This window comes from Vicia villosa, linkage group LG6, assembly GCF_029867415.1.
Source record: "Vicia villosa cultivar HV-30 ecotype Madison, WI linkage group LG6, Vvil1.0, whole genome shotgun sequence".
Lineage (NCBI taxonomy): Eukaryota > Viridiplantae > Streptophyta > Magnoliopsida > Fabales > Fabaceae > Vicia > Vicia villosa.
In genome coordinates, this window is record NC_081185.1 from 104,849,292 (window position 1) to 104,867,729 (window position 18,438).

The 18,438-nt window shown below is 33.3% G+C and overlaps 1 protein-coding gene and 1 long non-coding RNA gene across 2 annotated transcripts; one reads left to right on the forward strand and one right to left on the reverse strand.

The window, feature by feature from the left end:
• Positions 1 to 347: 347 nt before the first annotated feature.
• LOC131609464 (uncharacterized) lies at positions 348 to 5,613 on the reverse strand. Its single transcript, XM_058881158.1, has 4 exons — positions 5,395 to 5,613; positions 3,527 to 5,185; positions 2,227 to 3,221; positions 348 to 829 (listed from the first exon to the last, which is right to left on the reverse strand). Exons 2-4 carry the CDS (start codon positions 5,006 to 5,008, stop codon positions 712 to 714), a joined length of 2,595 nt encoding a protein of 864 aa, XP_058737141.1. The 5' UTR covers positions 5,009 to 5,185; positions 5,395 to 5,613; the 3' UTR covers positions 348 to 711.
• A 2,543-nt stretch (positions 5,614 to 8,156) lies between these two features.
• Positions 8,157 to 8,813, forward strand: LOC131612015 (uncharacterized). Its single transcript, XR_009287261.1, has 3 exons — positions 8,157 to 8,291; positions 8,539 to 8,629; positions 8,737 to 8,813. It is a non-coding gene; the product is annotated as an uncharacterized LOC131612015 (long non-coding RNA).
• The last annotated feature ends 9,625 nt before the right edge of the window (positions 8,814 to 18,438 follow it).

An 18,438-nucleotide genomic window follows, 5' to 3' on the forward strand; every position in this document is an offset into this window, starting at 1 on the left:
ATTAAATTTTATGAGACTCTCTTAGTTTAGCTCATCTTCAGAATAGTAAGATATAATTTTAGTAATATTCCTTAAAAAAGAGAATGGTGAGAAAATTGTGTTAAGTGTATTTTGTGAAAAATGTGTTTGGTGCATTACCAACATTTTCCACAAATATCTATAATGTATGATATAATTGTGTGACTTGTAAAACTCTCATGCTATTTTAGTGCATATTCATCAAACTCTTGAACAAAAATGAAGAAAAAATGTCCACTGGCTGAGTGTTAAAACAGGGTAGGACCACACCCAACTTTGTGCACCATGTGATCAAAGAAGGATGCAGCTCGATTTTCAAAATGACGACGAGACATAAGAAACATTACTATTTTCAGAGATAGTAGGTCATGTTAGTTAATTTTCCATACAAGGGTGATCAATTGCTGCATATTTGAGATCATAACATGACAAGAGGGAGGGATGCAAAGGCACCATTCTCCAAAGGACAGAAATTTTACTTCAAAATGGGGGGAACCTCTCTGTTGCCATGCATCCAACATGTATTCCTATCAACATTGCTAATGTCATGTAAACATTAATCTTCCCTCATATAAGAAGGAAGATACAAATCGTAAACTCTTCCCCCCCAAAGGAATGAGGCTATACTATAGTATTGCCTCAACAACATTTGTGTCTATCACGCTCCCTCTTACCCTGTCACTATCATCCTATTTAATCAAATGACCAAAACGACTGTACATCTGAGGTTGGTTGTAGACCTCCATTAAGCAGACGTGTATTAGATGACTTCCCTATGCTTTCCGTGGAACCATGTATAGGCCATTCCTTTCTGCAAAGTAAACAAAAATCATAAGCAAAAGAACAAGGTCAAAACATCAGTTTCAATCATTTATACTACTTATATACACCAGCTTAGCTGCAAGTCCATCTGTAGAGTTCTATCTAGAAAGTTCAATCAAATTGATTACAATAAGGACTTGTCGATGAGCATGATTGTATAGTAAACAGCAGAATAGATGCAAAACGAGTATGTAGTCCAACACTACCCCCCCAACTAAATCCTTTTTTGGATCCATGCCAATACAAAACTTATTATTCCATGAGTAAAACAGCATACATTGCATACAGAAAAATTCCCGTAATCATTTTACTTTTAACATGCAACTAAATCCATATTTACTTAATGAAACAGCATAAATCCAACAATCCATATTTACTTCCATTGCATCAATATGAGGCCAATGGAAAACAGAGAAAACCAAAACTAGAGAAAATGGAATGCTAATGACATCCTTCTGACACACTCTTCAACATATTGTCGGTGAATCATTTTCAAAAAATCAATGTATTATTACAAATGTTGATCCATTATCAATGTGTTGAGGTATTTTTAATAATGAGCTGATCATTAGAAATGAGTTGAAAAGTGTAAAAAGGATGTACAAATAGCATTAATTGTTACGAAAAATATTTAAAAAGCTGCAATTCTATAAGATCACATTGAGGCCATCTATTTCAATCTACTTAATCTCTTATCCCTATCAATTTACAACTCTTGAGTCTTCTATGAAGAAGTACAGGCTGGACATGACAGCAGTTTAGAAGCATATAACCTCTTTTTCAGGGAGTACAGTAGTCTAACAGTCAAGCTATTACAAACAAGCATCAAGAGAAGTACATTATCATTTATGACAAGGTAGTTCTAATTTAGAAGCCTGTTTTTTATAAGGAAGAATTAAATTTAAAATTCAATTGAATCTATATGTTCAAAAATACCCTACACAATAGGCACTCTAAATTAGCAAGAGTTGATTGACTTGTGTCAGAGTTTCGATGGGTACCCAGTAGTTCCAGAATCAGCTTAAGGTCAAACTTAAAATAAACACCACATAAATACTTAGAGATATGCATTCACGTTCAAATATAATTGGTCGTAACAAATGCGGCAACATATTGACATTGCATATAGATAGAAACCAAGTGCACTAGTATCATAGTTCTATCACTTGCCAACAAAGCATTATAAATCTCACTAAAATAGAAAATTACTAAATATCCCCACCTATCAACCTTTAGAGCTCTACAATTCAATTGGGATAACAAAATAAGGGAATTGCTTTTCTTATTTATTTGCCAAAAGAAGTTTCATACATTTAAAATGGTCAGCAATACAGCAGGGATTCTACATTATAAACAAAAAAAAGAAGCTAAATAGTTATTACTCACTTGGACCAACTGTTAGCCGGAGAACCCTCAAGTAAATGGCTACTAGCAGTTCCATTGGGACTTCCATATATAATTTCATTCTGTGGAGCTGCCTCCTGGCTTGTAAAGCCACTTGAAAATGGTGGGAAGAAAGTACTTTGAGACCATGGATCATAACTATTTGAACTTGTAACAGGGCTAATGTTCCCGCCACTCTGACCATTAGGAAGAAAAACATTCTGAGGGGAATGTGTATTGGAAATCATGTTATCATCTTTGTTGAAAAGGGAAGCCATAGTCTTCTGAGATGGAAGCATGAAATCATCCTTGTTTGGCACATTTCTCTGTGAAGATAAAAGCCAACTTCCAGGGCCACCTACCAAGCCTAAACCTTCCTGACCAAGTGGTGAAGTACTCCACATCTGCCATGTTCCCTTATCACTTGCAGCTGCATCATCTGCAGGAGAAGCATGCTTTTCACGGGACAATGGAGACTCAATCGGAGATAGCTTATTAAAATCAGAACCAGCAGATATGTTTTTTAAAGAGTGAGGCTTTGCTACTTCAATGTCTGTTCCAAAGCCAGTTCCCAAGTCCAACTGAAAATTTTCAAGAGACTCTGAAACAGGCCCAAGCAAGGAAGCTGGAATCGGATCATAACATGGGTCTTCAAAAAGCTCTTGTTCATCGTGTCTAAAATCATGTGATGCATTTCTAACTGGAGAGAATAATTGTTCAATTGCAGGAGAAAAACCTAAACTGCTACTGGCTGATCCACCATTTGGGTGGGTGGAAATATTAAACGGTGACGGAAGACCAAAATGAATCGGATTATTAAAAGATTGAGTAACTGGTGACTGGCCAGATGACTGAGGGCTTTTGGCTTCTGCTTGAGTTTTGGAATTTGGTCTACATATTACATTTGAATTTGAGGATTGTGGAACAGATGAAGATCGAGTAAATAATTGATGCCATGACATTTTAGGCGCCGTCCACGGCTTTGGTTCTGGGAGTACCTGCAGAGAACAATCATGGTAATATTGTTTATCTTAAAGATTTTTTTAATAGACTATATATATATATATAAGCAATTAATATTAAATAAAGCATCATATAATTTTGTTCATGAATCTCGGAGACCAAAAGTTTAGAATGTTAACAGACACATTGAAAATTAGTAAAAAGAGAGACATTTGATTATAGCGCTAATTTGTAAAATCCGCATAACATTAAGCTCCTAATGTTCCAAAATAATCGGCCTTCAACAATAACAGTTTTATGAAAAGGCACAGAAAATAAAAGAGACAGCAAGGCAACTTACAGAGTGATTGATATTCCTATCATCTCCATTCGAATTGGTTTTTGCAGTTGGACGTTCAGGAGGACAAATATCTCTCTTGCTGGCGGAATTATAAACATGATCTGCAGAACTGTTAAACTTGGTTTCTTTCACCACAGTGGCCGGACTACTAGTTCCCCTTCCAAAACCAAATGCTTTCGAAGAAGACAGAAATGTACCCCGCACGCGATCAAAGTACCTGGTTCCAGTATTTCCTCGATTATAATTGTTTGCAGTCATATTTTTACTATGTGCATTGTCTGTACTCTGTCCCTTGCCATTCTCTAACCCAGATTTCTGATGCTCTCTACGATCTGTTTCACTTTTTTTCTCAACATCACGCTTCCGTTCATTTTCCTTTCCAGCTCTTCTTTCCAATTCTTCCACATCAGAGTTGCTCTTACTAGAACCTTTATCTTTATCTCTTCTTTTTTCCTGCCGCTTCTTTTCAGTTTCCTTCCTGCTGTTTGTCTCCTTACTCGGATTTAATGATCTCATTCGATCTTTTTCAGCTTCTGCTTTCTCATCTCTCAGTCTCCTACGCTCCTCCACTAACCTAGCAACCTCCTCCCTCTGTTTTCTTTCTTCCTCCTCCAAGAGTTCTTTCTCTAGCCTTGCCTGCCTTTTTTCCTCAGCTTTCCTGCGTGCTTTTTCCCCTCTACTTTCATTGAGACTTTCTCCATTCTCACCCCGTTTCGCTAGTGCCCTATGTTCAGCATCCGAGGAACATTCTTCCCTTGAACTAATTCTAAAAATCTTTCTCCAGAGCCATCTAATGCTCAAGAAAAAAGATGTTAAAAGTTTACAAATGAAAAACAAAATACCAGAATACGACCTCTCTGTTACGCAATGCTCATCTGCTCCAAAAAGACCAGCATTCTCATTGCTCTTCCAGTTGCTAGGATTACCTGGAATAGGCCCACCTACCCAATTTCCATTCTCCAAAAAATCTTGACTACACATCCATCCATTTTCAGACCAACCCTTGCCATTTAATATCTTGCCACTTTTCCCAACCAACTCCTTAACAATGCCAGAATTAGAAATCGCCAACCCAGGAGGCAAGTCTAATGCCGGTCTCTTCGAAACATGCCCACAATAGGAACACATGAACCGACCCCCACCAGGGTTTTGATCCCTATACGGATTATAACAGTTGCGACACCTCCTCGTAGCAGTCTTCCGTAGCTTCTGCATCTCTAAAGCCTCAAACCTCTTCCTCTCCCTAAGCCTAGCATTCCTCCTCACCCGCCAAGCCGACAACTGAGGCATCAAAATCTCATACCAAAAGAGAGTAACCAACAACACAAATACACAAGCCAAACGAGGCGAAGTAATCTCAAACCGAAACGCCGGCGGAAGAAGCTGAGAAAGTGCCCATAGCCCTATTAACGGAATAACCAACCATGGTAGCACTGTAGCAACCCGGCGAGACAACTTCTGAATCACACACAGTATACACATTATCCTCTAACCCTAACCTTCTTCCCTTTCTTGAAGTATAACAACCTCCCAACAAAAATCAAACCTTTCAAGAAAACCCTAACCCTCTTTACCTTCCCTCCTCCAAATCAATACCCAACAGAGTTTCAAAACCAGAAACTTTAGAACAACAAACTTCAGAACCCTAAAATCCCAAACCTAAAAAACCAAAAAGAAATAGAAACAAACAAAATTAGAATCTGTTACCACAAATAGAAACAAAATTAGCCTATTCAACAAGCTAATGCCTCAAAAGCTTAACGAAATTCAACAACTGTGCCCATGAAAAAAGATGACAATTTTGAGCTTCAGCAATGGAGATTGTAGCATCAATCGAAAGGGAAACGGAATAGGAATCGAGCGCTTACAGATTCGGTGTGGAGAGCGGAAATGAGAAGAAGAAAATGGGAGCGAAATGCGATTGAAGGAGAAGCACGTGAACGTGGTCGGAGCTGGACTCAACTCGTCCGATTCGGGTCGGAGGCTCCGTCGTGGTGTTTGGGTTCCGCAATTGAAGAGAGAGAAAGAAAGAAACTATGCGCGAGAGAAGAGAGAGAAACAAGATAAGAAGAGAGAGAAATAGGAAAAGAAAAAGAATTATTTCTTTTAAAGGATAAATTCAAATATTTCTTTTATGTTAAGTTTTTTTTTCTTATTTTTATCTCTCAAAAATATTAAATTCAAATATAAAATTTAAAAAAAATAATAATTTAAGAAAAAAAAGGTTAAGTAGTATAAACTACTTTATTTTAATAATGAACACTCTATTAATTAACTAGTTGAATTTATATGCCAGAAGTGTGGAGATTTCCAAATTAATCCTATGTCTATTAATGCCTTAATAGGGATCAATTGAATTTTATTTACCAATTTAATATATTGAATTTTAATGAAAGAATTTTTCTTTTTAAAAAATTTGATCTATGAGCATGATGATGTGCCACGTGTCTAGTAATGTAGTATGAGGTTAAGAGTTGAGCTAATTAATCTTTCTACCTAACAATAAGAATAGGGTGTTCGCGATGAGGTTTGGGCGGTTTTGACGAAAAAAATATCTAAACTACAAGAGGAAAAATTGTGTGGTTTGATTTGGTTCGGTTAGTTTTTAGAAAAAAATCGAAAAAAACCAAATCAAATAAATTCGGTTTGGTTTGGTTTGGTTTAGTTCAAATGATTCGGTTTCTTACAAATATTTTATTGAGTCATACATACACATATAGATGACAACATAATTTTGTATTTACACATTCATACACAATCAAATAATAACAAAACTCGTCATATTTTGCCAAGAAATTTTCATTTAATATGTAATGTAAAAATTAAATTAGACAAAAGTGGAATATTAAACATAAAACAATAGCATAAAATAATATAAAAATTATTATAATAAAAAAAATAAGAGACGAGAGATTAGTGAAGATGAAAAAGAAAAAACAAAAGAATTGAGAGATTAGAGAAGAAGATGTGCGATAAAAACAAAACTGAAATAGAGAACATTTGTATAAAAATGAGAAGGTGAAAACGAAAGAATATAAGAAATTAGAGATTAGAGAAGAAGAGGGAAGATGTATGTGGCAAAGAAGACGCGATAATGCTATTAGAGATTTGAGGATGAGAAAATTGTTCGTAATCATAAGGCTAAGGTATAATAGGTTTAAATTCGGGTTGGGTGTGAGTTAAGTAAAAGTTAGGTTTTAACATAATGCAGGTTGATTCTGTTTGGTTCGGTTTACAAAATACAAACCGCAAACTGAACCGTGCAGTTTTCTTAAAAGATGATCCAAACAAATCCGAATCAAATGCAGTTTTTTTGCAGTTTTGGTTTGACTTGCAATTTTTTATTGGGTTGGTTTCATTTTGAACACCCCTACTTAAGAATGGTAACTATTTGATTATTAGAGATATTTTTAGCTATTATTTCCTCTAATCTTATTTATTTGTTGTGAGATTTTTTTTCCTTTTTATTTACTTGTAATTTTTATTTTTTAAAGTTAAATATAATACTCATTAAAATTTGTCAGCAATATTTTATATTATATATTATAAAAAAGAAAATATATAAAATAACAAATTTTGTTTTGTTACTTGTTTTAATATGTGTAAAAGAATAGTAAATAGGAGTATACGAATAATTTCTTCAAAACATATTAGTTAATGTTATATTATAATTTTGAGAAAAAAGTCATTAATTCATTATTTAATTTTTTAAAAGATACTTAATTGTTATGATGTTTTGACAAGTAAACTATTCTCTTCGTTTTTTATTATAAGTCGTTTTGAAAAAAAATATATTTAAATATAAGTCGCTTTACAATTCTAATGAATAATTAATGCTATTTTTTCTATTATATCCTTAAATATTTATTATTCTCTATCCTTTCAATTATATAAATTTATCTTCCACATGTCATTAATAAAGGATAATTTTGTAAAAACCTTCGTAATTTCTTATTTTCATACAATAATTATTATTTTTCTTAATCTGTGTGAAAAGTCTAAAACGACTTATAATAAAAAACGGATGGAGTAAATGAAACATAGTAAGATTTTAGATGGAATGACTGGTGTGATAATCCAACAGAATGTCTTTCGAAACATTGATTTTATTTTCTTTGGTTTATTATTACTTTTGTTGTTGTTATAATAGTCTACCATGTAATTTCTTTTACTTGTAGGGTTGAGTATCCCTAGTACTATTTATATTAATACAAATTTTGTTTATAAAAAAAAAGGTTTAATACTTGTTTTAGTCTCTTAACTTAATTTAATCTTTCGCTTTAGTCGCTTAAATAAAAAACATTACAAGTTAATCTTTTCAATACACTTCTGTTAGCCAATTTGGTCATGTCCGTCAATTTTTGTCAAAAATCGTTAAATTCTCAAATGTGGCAATCTAGTTGAATATATTTATCTGATTTGACTTTTTTATTTGCAATATACTATGATGAATGGTAATAATAGTAACATGTTTAATTACAAAATGAAGTAACCCTGGCCACTACCCCTCATTCTCTTTTCTCCCTCTCTTTTTGTCTCTCTTTTGCTTCTTCTACCACCACAAAATTTCATCTCTTTCTGCAACCTTAGTCGTCACCTCTATTTCTCTCTTCTCCCCCCCCCCCTCTCTCTTTCTATTATTCTTTTTCTACCACCACAAGGCTTCTTCACATATCTAATGGAGATCTACACACCGATGGTTTAATCAATACCAGATCTTTAAAGAATTGATGGAGATCTGCACTCTGATGGTGGTTTTGTGGGGGTAAGACCTACTTTCTATCGTTCTCGTATTTTAGAAAGTTTTTTTCTCTATTTCCTCTCGCCTTTTTCTCATCATTTTCACCTTTATTCAACATATGGGACTAATAATCATCCAGAATGTCAAAATCAAAATTTTCGTCCAGTTAATTTCCACACTCAAAGGTTGTGTTTTCAAACATTATAAATCTATGAAGTCATAAGAAGGCTTTTTAGGTAACAATAAATTGACATTTTCCGACAATATGCAGCAAAAAGTACTTGAATCACTAAGAAGAAGAGCAAGGATAATGACTGGCGGATTCAACTGTTGCAGGAATGTTGTTTGTAATTTCAAAGAAGGTAAACATATATGATGTGTTCCGAACAAATTCAATGTATTCCTCTGATGTTACAACAACATTTTTGGATTATTTTTTTGCTGAATTGATCTGTTGAGTTTTGTTCAGGTGCCATGTATTTATTCCCTTAAATTTGATTGCCACCAAAAGCTTTAGAGATTCCTCAATAAGGTGGAAATGTTGCAGATGTTTACTATTGTACCAAAAGGGTAAAACACTTATCCTTTTATCTTCTTCCTTTTTTATGTAATTTCTTTTGCTAAATCGGGTTTTACCAGTTGAGGAAGAGATACCTGCAATTATGGATAGTTTCAAAAAGTTCAATGATGATTTCATGGAGAAATATGATGATCGTATATAGTATTTGGATAGATTGACAATATACTTAAATCAATATTTTAAGATGATTTGATCAAGTGATTTGTGTTTTTTACAAGAAATGGTGAAAAGCATTTAATAAATATTTTTTATCTGAGTTATTTTCATATTTGGTTGTTGATGAGTAATGTTGTTAATTTAGGGAAATGTGGATTTCCATTGAAATCTAACTAAATGCCTTATCAAGATTATGAAGCGAAAGCAACATCAAATTTCTGAATATTCAAATAAAAAATGTGACAAGTCCTATAATAATATATCAGAACTACTGTAATCAACATAATCCATGTCGGGAACATGTATCATTAACTTGAACCATGTCTTGCTAATACTGTTGTCTTGATACAAAACTTGGTTAATTAATTAATTCACAATGAAATTGCAGAAATTTGTAGATAAGGAATGTGTTGTACTAGAACATAAAAGAATAAGTGTTTTAGATGTGGCTATGCAATTTAATTGTGGCAAGAACTTTCCATGTGAAGGAAATAAATGTGTAAAACAATTTGATTTTAATCTCATAAATTGAGATCTTAGTTGCATTATCATTCTCTACAATCTTTGTCTTTTGTGGTTAACTTTGGTTATTTGTCTTATTTAGGCAAAATATCATTTGTCGTCCCTTAACTATACCCCAAGGTCCATTCTGGTCCCTTATCTTTAAAAAGTGTCAAAGTGGTCCTTTAATTGTTCGAAAAGGTCCACGTTAATCCTTTCCGTCCAATTTTTGCTAACGGTGTCAACTTTTCCATGCTGGCATTTGACGTGGCGCTGAGTCATATTATTATTATTACTCTCTCTCTCTACGCTCTATCTCCCTCTACATTCTAAATCACACTCTCTCTGCAACTAACAAACCACCCCTACCCAGAAAACCTATGAATATTCATCCCCTACCTCTAGCCACTTTCAATAGATTTCCAAAAACCTAAACAACACTTCAAATTCGAGAAGAACAAAAACCAACCTCAACTTAAATCGCATCCCAAACACGAATATCAAGTCAAATTAAACGAAAATAACAAGAAATTTCCATATCGAAACTATCCAAAATAGAACCCTAATCTCACTACCTTGTCAAAAACAAGATAAAACCTAGAGCTTCCAACACCAAACCAATTCGAAATCATCCTCTAAACACGATTCTCCACTCGAAACTCAACATGAACCGATGAAACTGAGAGATCGAAACTCTCAAGAACAAAACCATAAAAACTCTCTGCTTACTATTAAAGGCAATTGCAAACACAAAAATACTAGACTTCTTAATCATAGACCCTTCTGGATATAGTTTACAGATAACATGCAAATATCACAAGATGATAAGTAGCATATTTGGTTTGAGTCTTGGATTTGAGGATATGGTTTGATGAAACATGCAGAAACGAGTTTTAGAGAAGGGGTGCTCATTTTTCAGATGTATGTGTAGTGCAGAGAGAGAACTCATGTCTTTTGAAGATATTATGGAAAGCTAATTATAGATGATGATTTAATCCGTGTACTATATGATAAATAAATAGAAGAATAAAGAATCAATTTGGCAACTTTAAAACCAGAGCTAGCCTATATATATATATATATATATATATATATATATATATATATATATATATATATATATATATGTGTGTGTATACGATTCGAAATATGTGACCAACCCTCAAATTTAAAATCATCCCTAACATATCAATCTTTAGAAGAAATACTTGAAAACCATTGAATTTTTAATAATAGTAATAATAACAATAATATTGATAAGAAAATTGAATGAAATAATAAGCAGCAATTGTGAAGTGGTGTAGTGGAAAGTTTCTATTGCTTGTAAGCTAGGTGGCATGGGTTCGAACCTTGGCAAAAGGAAAAACTTTTGTGAACTTCAAGATGAATGTGTGCCAACTCATGTGCCACGCCTATAACTCAGCGCCACGTCAGATGCCAACATGAAAAAGTTGACGCCATTAGCAAAAATTGGACGGTCTTTTGTGTAGAAAATTGGTTATCTGTCTTTTGTCAATTTGGTTACCTGTCTTTTGTGTAGTAAATTGTTTTAATTATAGTAGTTCTGTAACACCTTTCTAAACCCCGCGACCATTAATTTAAAGTAATTCACAGTAACATGAACAAGGGTGCCACAATTTAAAAACAAACATCATACGTCATTGGCATGCATTCACTAAGGAACAATTTGTCATAATTCATAACATCACATGTTAACACAGCGGAATATTCATCGTACGGATAAGTATAACATCTTTGAATCTATATCCCACAAAATAATTCAAAACAATAATTGTAGTCATCAAAATTATAAACTCAAAAACTCGCGTCCCCCAGTGTTACATTATCAGAGCATGACACCTGACGCTATACCAAACACACCGACTTATGAGCTAATCCTCACCAAGTCAAAAGCCGCTATCCTCAATATGAAAATGACAACACGTAAGGGTGAGTCTCATTCACAATTAACAAATATTATTGGGTCATAAACAATAACACCTCATAGTTATACTATTCACCCAATTGTATTATATTCAGATGTTCTGACAGTTCACCATCACACAATCAACACATCATCAAACCATAACACTGAAACACATTCAATCATGTTACGAAAGTCGTGCATATGAATGAACTGACACTATGCATGTGGTACCAACATCATCAATGGGGATAACCCACCGACCGGTCCAACATCATCAAGATACGGCCCTGCCAACACAAATTCCATACAATGGGAATTATGCCCTTCACTGATCCACAACAATCATCTGGATACAGCCCTCAACATATGATTATGAATGGGTGCAAACATATATAACATACTCATACCGCCGTCGATCCGATGAACAACATCGTCTCATATTCAAATCATCATCATCATCAAAGCATGTTTATATATATTAACATCATTCAAATACAATCCAATCATCATCCAACACAAAGTTTATTTCATAAGGTTCATCATACTCAAAACGACACTCAAAATAGGCCTACGGTTCAAAAGTTATGCATCCTTAAACTTTCAAAAAAATCACAAAATGGAAAATCCTGCACACAAGCCTGGCCATACGCGTATGACCTCGTCCATACGCATATCGCACTACTCCATATGCGTACCATACGCGTACCAGCAGAAGGCTACGTTGTGACGGGATAGGGCAGTGTACCATACGCGTACGGCCCCTGGGAACGTCCCCCATACGCGTATGACTTACCCCCATACGCGTATCATATGCAAATCGCCAATGTCTTCTCCAAAACCTGCAATCGTACCAGTCCGTTTTCCACTCGCTTTCACCACTAACAGTCTGCAATTTTGAGTCTAAAACAACATTTTTGCATACTTTATAAGATTCATCCAACTTCATCAATCTACTATCCTATATCAGTTTTGCACATAAAAACCTAACCTTCTACTCAATTATTTAGAAAACCCATATTCTCATATTAGTTTTCATGGATGAACACAGTAACACATCAACAAACACCATATTCATACCATAACATCAATCAAAACACAATTACGCATATAATTCAACATGGGTAACATCAATTATATAATTCTCCTCAAAATCATCTTAAACCCCAATCTAACATATAACTAAATTGACATAAACAATACATCTAATCAGCCCTATCATCTATAACACGATAAGAGATGCTAACCGGAAGAGTCCCCCCTTATCTTAGCCAAAGATTTTTTTATTGGTCTTCTTCCTCTTCTGTTCCTCTTTCTCGTATCAGCTTCTCTATTCCTCTGTTCTCCTTTCACGTCTAATCTTCCTTTTCTCCCAATTCCTTATTTTTATGAAAATATACTTTTAATTAGTAAAAGGCTTTACCAACATAATACCCTCTTCTTACTAATACCACGTATGGCCCAATGCCATAACTAATCTTTTCCAAATAATTTCACAAGACCAAAATAATTCTAATTATTAATTTAAATTCCAATTAAATAAAAATTTGAAAATACGGGTGTTACAAGTTCCATCCATTTTGATTCCTAATATCATATTTTTTATATATTATTTACACATTATTAACTATTTGCGGGGAGTTTCAACCTACGAGACAAAACACCTCTAGTTTAAATCTGTCATTTAATACATATGTTGACTCAGATTTGTAACATTTGTCTTACTAGCATGTCACGTCACCAGAAGTTAAAGATTTTCACTAAATTTAACGGAAATGACCAATTCGACTAACAGAGGTGTTTTTAAGGGACAAACATGTACTCCCTCCGTTTCACAATAGGTGTCGTTTTTGAGATTTTCATAATTTTTAAGATAATGATTAATTATGTTGATTTCAATGATAAAATGAATATCATTTACTAAAATAACCTTATTAATAATAGATAGTGGAGTAGTTAAATGAATCAAAATACAATAAATAAGGGTAAATTAATGAAATAAATAATAAATATAACATTGATATTCTAAATGGACAAATAATTTGAGACAAATAAAAATAGGAAATAGGACACCTATTATGAGACGGAGGGAGTAACATTTTTTAGATAAGAGATTAAAGTGAAGCATTAAATTAAATTAAGGGCTTCGTGACTAATTATACCTAAAAAATAAAAAATTTGAATTAAATTTTGTTGTAGCCTATATTATGCTAGATTTAGAATGTAATAATACTGCAATCTATATTCACCACCTTTACCCTAATCATCAAAATTTTATTTCCATATTACTCAACTTCATATGAACTCCGAGATATATGTTGTTTGCATTACGCTCTACAATTAGGAGTGTAAAAAAGATCTGGTACTTTTAACCAATGGTTAATCTGCCCCATTTTTAAAAGTAGGTGCCAATATTTAAAAATCCAAACTCATAGCAATTTTAAGACTAAAATATACTTGTCAAATTTTATTTCCTTCTGATAAGGAAGCTTTTTTAAAACAGAAATATAGATAGGCTCTGGAAATTTCGTGTCTCAAGATTTGTCCAATTTTGGTTGCTCAATTGATTTGATGATATAGTATTTGCAAACACTTTAACGCTCAAATTAGTCATTGTCATATATAAGAGATATGGAGTTTTAAGAATTTTTGAATGTACCTCAATTTGACGCATGTAGTCCCTTTTATAGGGATCTTAATATGGTTTATACATATCACCATCCCTTAACTTCAATCGCAGTCGTTTAAGTTGACAAATATCAGTATATAATTCATTTTTTTACCTGACGGTCTTGTTGTGGTTTCCTAGTTGGATTAGATGTTTTGTATGTCATGTTTATGTTTGCTCCATAGGTGCTAAAACCTTCTTCTCAGTAGCCAATACTGAAATAGATATTTTGTCTTTTGACGTTATCATTTTGAACTTTATGACTATATTGGACTCATTCTCATTGGGAAAGTTTTGGCCAAGACTGGGTAAGAAAAATTGCCCCACAAGCCTACATTAGTGGGGTTCTCTAGTTTCTAGTTTATATTTTCCTTTTAGATATTGGGGTTCTCTAGTTTCTACTAGTCCCATGATTGCCTCTTCTCGTGCCAAAGGGATATATGAATTGAGCTTCTTTTTCTTGTGCTATATTTTGATTTTGTGTATCGATTTTAATTGCTAAACTATTTCCTATATTTTGGTTGTGTTCCCTTTGGTTGGGGGTAATTTGTCTTCTTTTTATCGTTTATTATGACATATTACAATCATTTCCCCAATGATATTAGACATGGGGCGCATTCTCCCCTAAGTACTAGACTCAACTATTTTATCGTTGGGAAATGCAACTACCCATTTTTTTGTGTGGAAATTATCAACTCTTCATTAGCTTCTAAGATGGTTCTATATATACTATTACTTTTTGTTCTTCTAAATTTTTTCCTTCTTGTATTTCTCTGAACATTGAAAAAAAATTTCATTGAATTTTAATCGCTATAAATCTGCTTCTCTGTTGCTTGCAGTGGCATCTTCCTTTTGGTGAGTTTCTTTTGTCTTGTTTTTCAAGCATAAGATTGTTATTATTTTCTCCTTAAAAAATGTGATTCTTCTAAAGAACTGAGTGTTTCATGTATTTCCAAGTATAAAACTAGACTTCTGATTTACAAGGATACGGTCTTGCTCTCTTTAATAGGATATGTAAGTGAAATTGTTTAATTTATGAGGGATACTATAAGACACTTCATGCATAGGGTTTTATGGGAAAATGTCATGCATATTTCCTTTCTTAGACAATTGATCATGGGTAACTCTCTATTCCTCCTGGCGGTTTCAACACCCATAAATAGTTGGGTCACTTGGCAGCTAGTATAAACAAAATGTATATATCGCGTCAGTCTATTTATTCACGTCTTGATGGTTTGAATCATTTTGACTCTTAGACCTCATATGGTGAGTTCGAGGAGTGGGCCACGATGTTTCCCTACCCGTATAATCTGATATGTAAAAAGTATTCTCTATGTCAATTCTCTATGTATGATATAACTTTCAAAGATTATAGTTTTTGTCTACCCTTTACCTTATTTGAATATCACTTGCTATCAAGTATGATGTTGAATCCCTATATGATATATATTTTTTAATTTAGGAGTTACATTTCATTTTGATATCTAAAAGAGTCTCTCACAATAATGCCAAAAATTTTAAATCACCGCAAGCACACAGTTATATCAAAGTAGTAAAATATTGTTCCACTGAGGATTATTTGGATTACTGATTGTTTTATGCTATATGTTTAACTAAAACAATCTAAATTTGGTTTTTTTAGTTATGTTTAAGATTGTAATTTAAATAAAGACTAGTCATAGGACGTGTGTGTTATCTTTTGAAAACTAGTTAAGGTTATATAAAACAAAAAAGGTCTAAATGTTGCATCTATCTGAAGCGATCACTGAGGTGAATTTGAAAATGTTGAATTTAATTTTTTTGGTATTGAGAATGTCATAGAGCCTACTTTTTATGTTCCACTAACTCCACAACAAAACTAGATAGTGGAAAAGGAAAAAAAGATCTCTTTAATAGTTATTGGGGATGATGCTCAACGAAACTAACCTTCTTAAATATTTCTAAGCTGGCACAATAAGTAATACTTACTATGTAATGGATATAGCCTTGAAAATGTTAATTATAAAAATTACACCTATGAAATATATAAAGGAAGGAATCAAAATAAAGAACAAAAAGGATAACCTTGCTAAATTTGACACTTATCGAAGGTATTTTTCTTAGTTATTCCACTACTAGTAAAGCTTTACGTATTTATAACAAATGAACCATGCATATAGAAGATTCAGTACACATTACCTTTAATGAAAATAATGCCAAGTGTGTAGAAGAGGTAAAAGTATTTGGTTGTGCAAGTATTCTAGATAAAACACTCTTAGAGTACAACGATGCATATAAGGACAAAGACATTGAAACAAATAAAGACAAAGATACAAATGAAGAAACTCATCAAGATCTACCTAAAGATTGGATAACAATAACATCTAATTCCAAATGCAATATGGGACATCTCAAAAGGGGTAAGTACTCAGAACTTTCTAAACCAGGTATATAACTTTACTATGGCTTTTAATTCCTAAATTGAGAGGGAAAAATGTTTGAGAACTTGTTCCCAAACCCTGGACTAATCTAGTTATCAAAACCAAATGGATCATTCGCAATAAACTTGATGAAAACAATACTATTTAAAGAAATAAATCAAGACTTGTTGCAAAAGGATACAATTAATATGAAATTATAAATTTCAATTAAACCTATTCCCTTGTAGCTAGAATGGAAGGCATAAAAATGCTTCTTTATTTTCTTTCATCATGAATTTTAAACTCTTCCAAATTAATATAAATAGCATATTCTAAACAGTTATGTCCAAGAGGAAGTGCATGTTGATCAACATTTGGGCTTTAAAAAACTTCTTTTATGTCCATCTTTTCCCCATTTTTCGATAAAATCAAATGGGAGGGGGAGTATACTCATTATACTTGTCATAGGGAGCTAAAACTCTAAAACTTATCTTCTTCTTAACCTATCTTCTAATCCAGCTCCCTGAGAGATGCATTGTCCTCACCAAAAAGAGGGAGAATATAGTTTTACGTGCTTAACAAGTTTAACATGTTTCGATGATGATAAAGAGGATTAAAGCAAAATATCATGAACATCGTGAAATGAAGAAGAAATATTGAATTAAATAAAAAAACCTTATCTCGGATGACTGACTCAAAAGAATGAAAATCTAAAGAACATCATTAAGAAGCAGGGGGGATAGGAACAAGCTTGGTTGTGATTTCTACTAATTTAAACGTGTAAAGGGCGTGGGGTCCAAATAATCAATGTAAAGTCGTTGTTACTATTAGAATTTTTTTAATTTAAACTATTAAGTGATAACCAAAAGATAATATGTGGTTTGATTAATAATAAGGCTTTAAGAGGCTCCATGTTTTCCATTAATGGGTCGTGTGGCCTACACTAATGTTGGTCTTCATAACTTTTATCAAAAGTTTCCTTCTTGGGGTCTTGTCCCTTCTTGCCTCTTAGGGGGCATAACTCTTATATTTTCTTTCTTCTAACTAGTTTTGTTCTCATTTTTGCTTCGATGCCTTCTCGGTTCACATCTAGGAGACTTGACGACCCTTTAATACTCTTGGGGCTTTCCAATTACTCTTTTTTCTTACCTTTCAACGAGGTGCGGAAACACAATTGACATGACTCTAGAGTGACCTAGATAGTGGTGAGTTCATTTTTGGTCGTGTGGTATTTCATCTTAAGTTTGCCATGATAACCCTCACCAACAATACAATGTGATGGTTGGGTATTCCATTGACTAGTACCTCATCAAAAATTGACAATGAGGACAATTATTTCGATTTTTCCTCATCCTTAGTTTCTTTACCGATGTCATTATCTCTCTCAATTTATTTTTCAATGAATTACAAGGCGCATACTCGAAGTTTGGGAATCCCAGAGACATCATATAGGTGGACTCTAATCATCCTCACCTTCATTTAGATTCTTTGTTTTTGGTTGTTTTAATAAAGAGGTTTTCCCATTAATTAAAAGTATTTTCATAAATGTTCAAGATTGAGGGAAAATCTTTTCACTGGATTAACATCTCTTATGAGATAGCGTAAGTCATTCGTAGTTCTCGCTCATCTTCATATTTTGATGTATTCTCTTCTTTGAAAACATTGAAACTTTTTTATCTTCTCTGAGATGAAAATGATTTTTTTTCTCAACTTGCACTCTCTAGCCTTCGTTTTATATTGTGCTATAAACGTAAACAATTTTTTCCTTTTAAATTAGATGTTCAATCACATTCTTTAAATGAACTTATTCTTCGTGATTTGTGCTTATGACCTCCAGTGAAGAGATCCCTTACTGTCGTTGTCAAACATCTCCTCCCTTCTCTTCTTAGTTTTCACTTACTCTTTCGTTTCGGATTGTGGAAGTGGAGGAAGCGTTTTTCAAC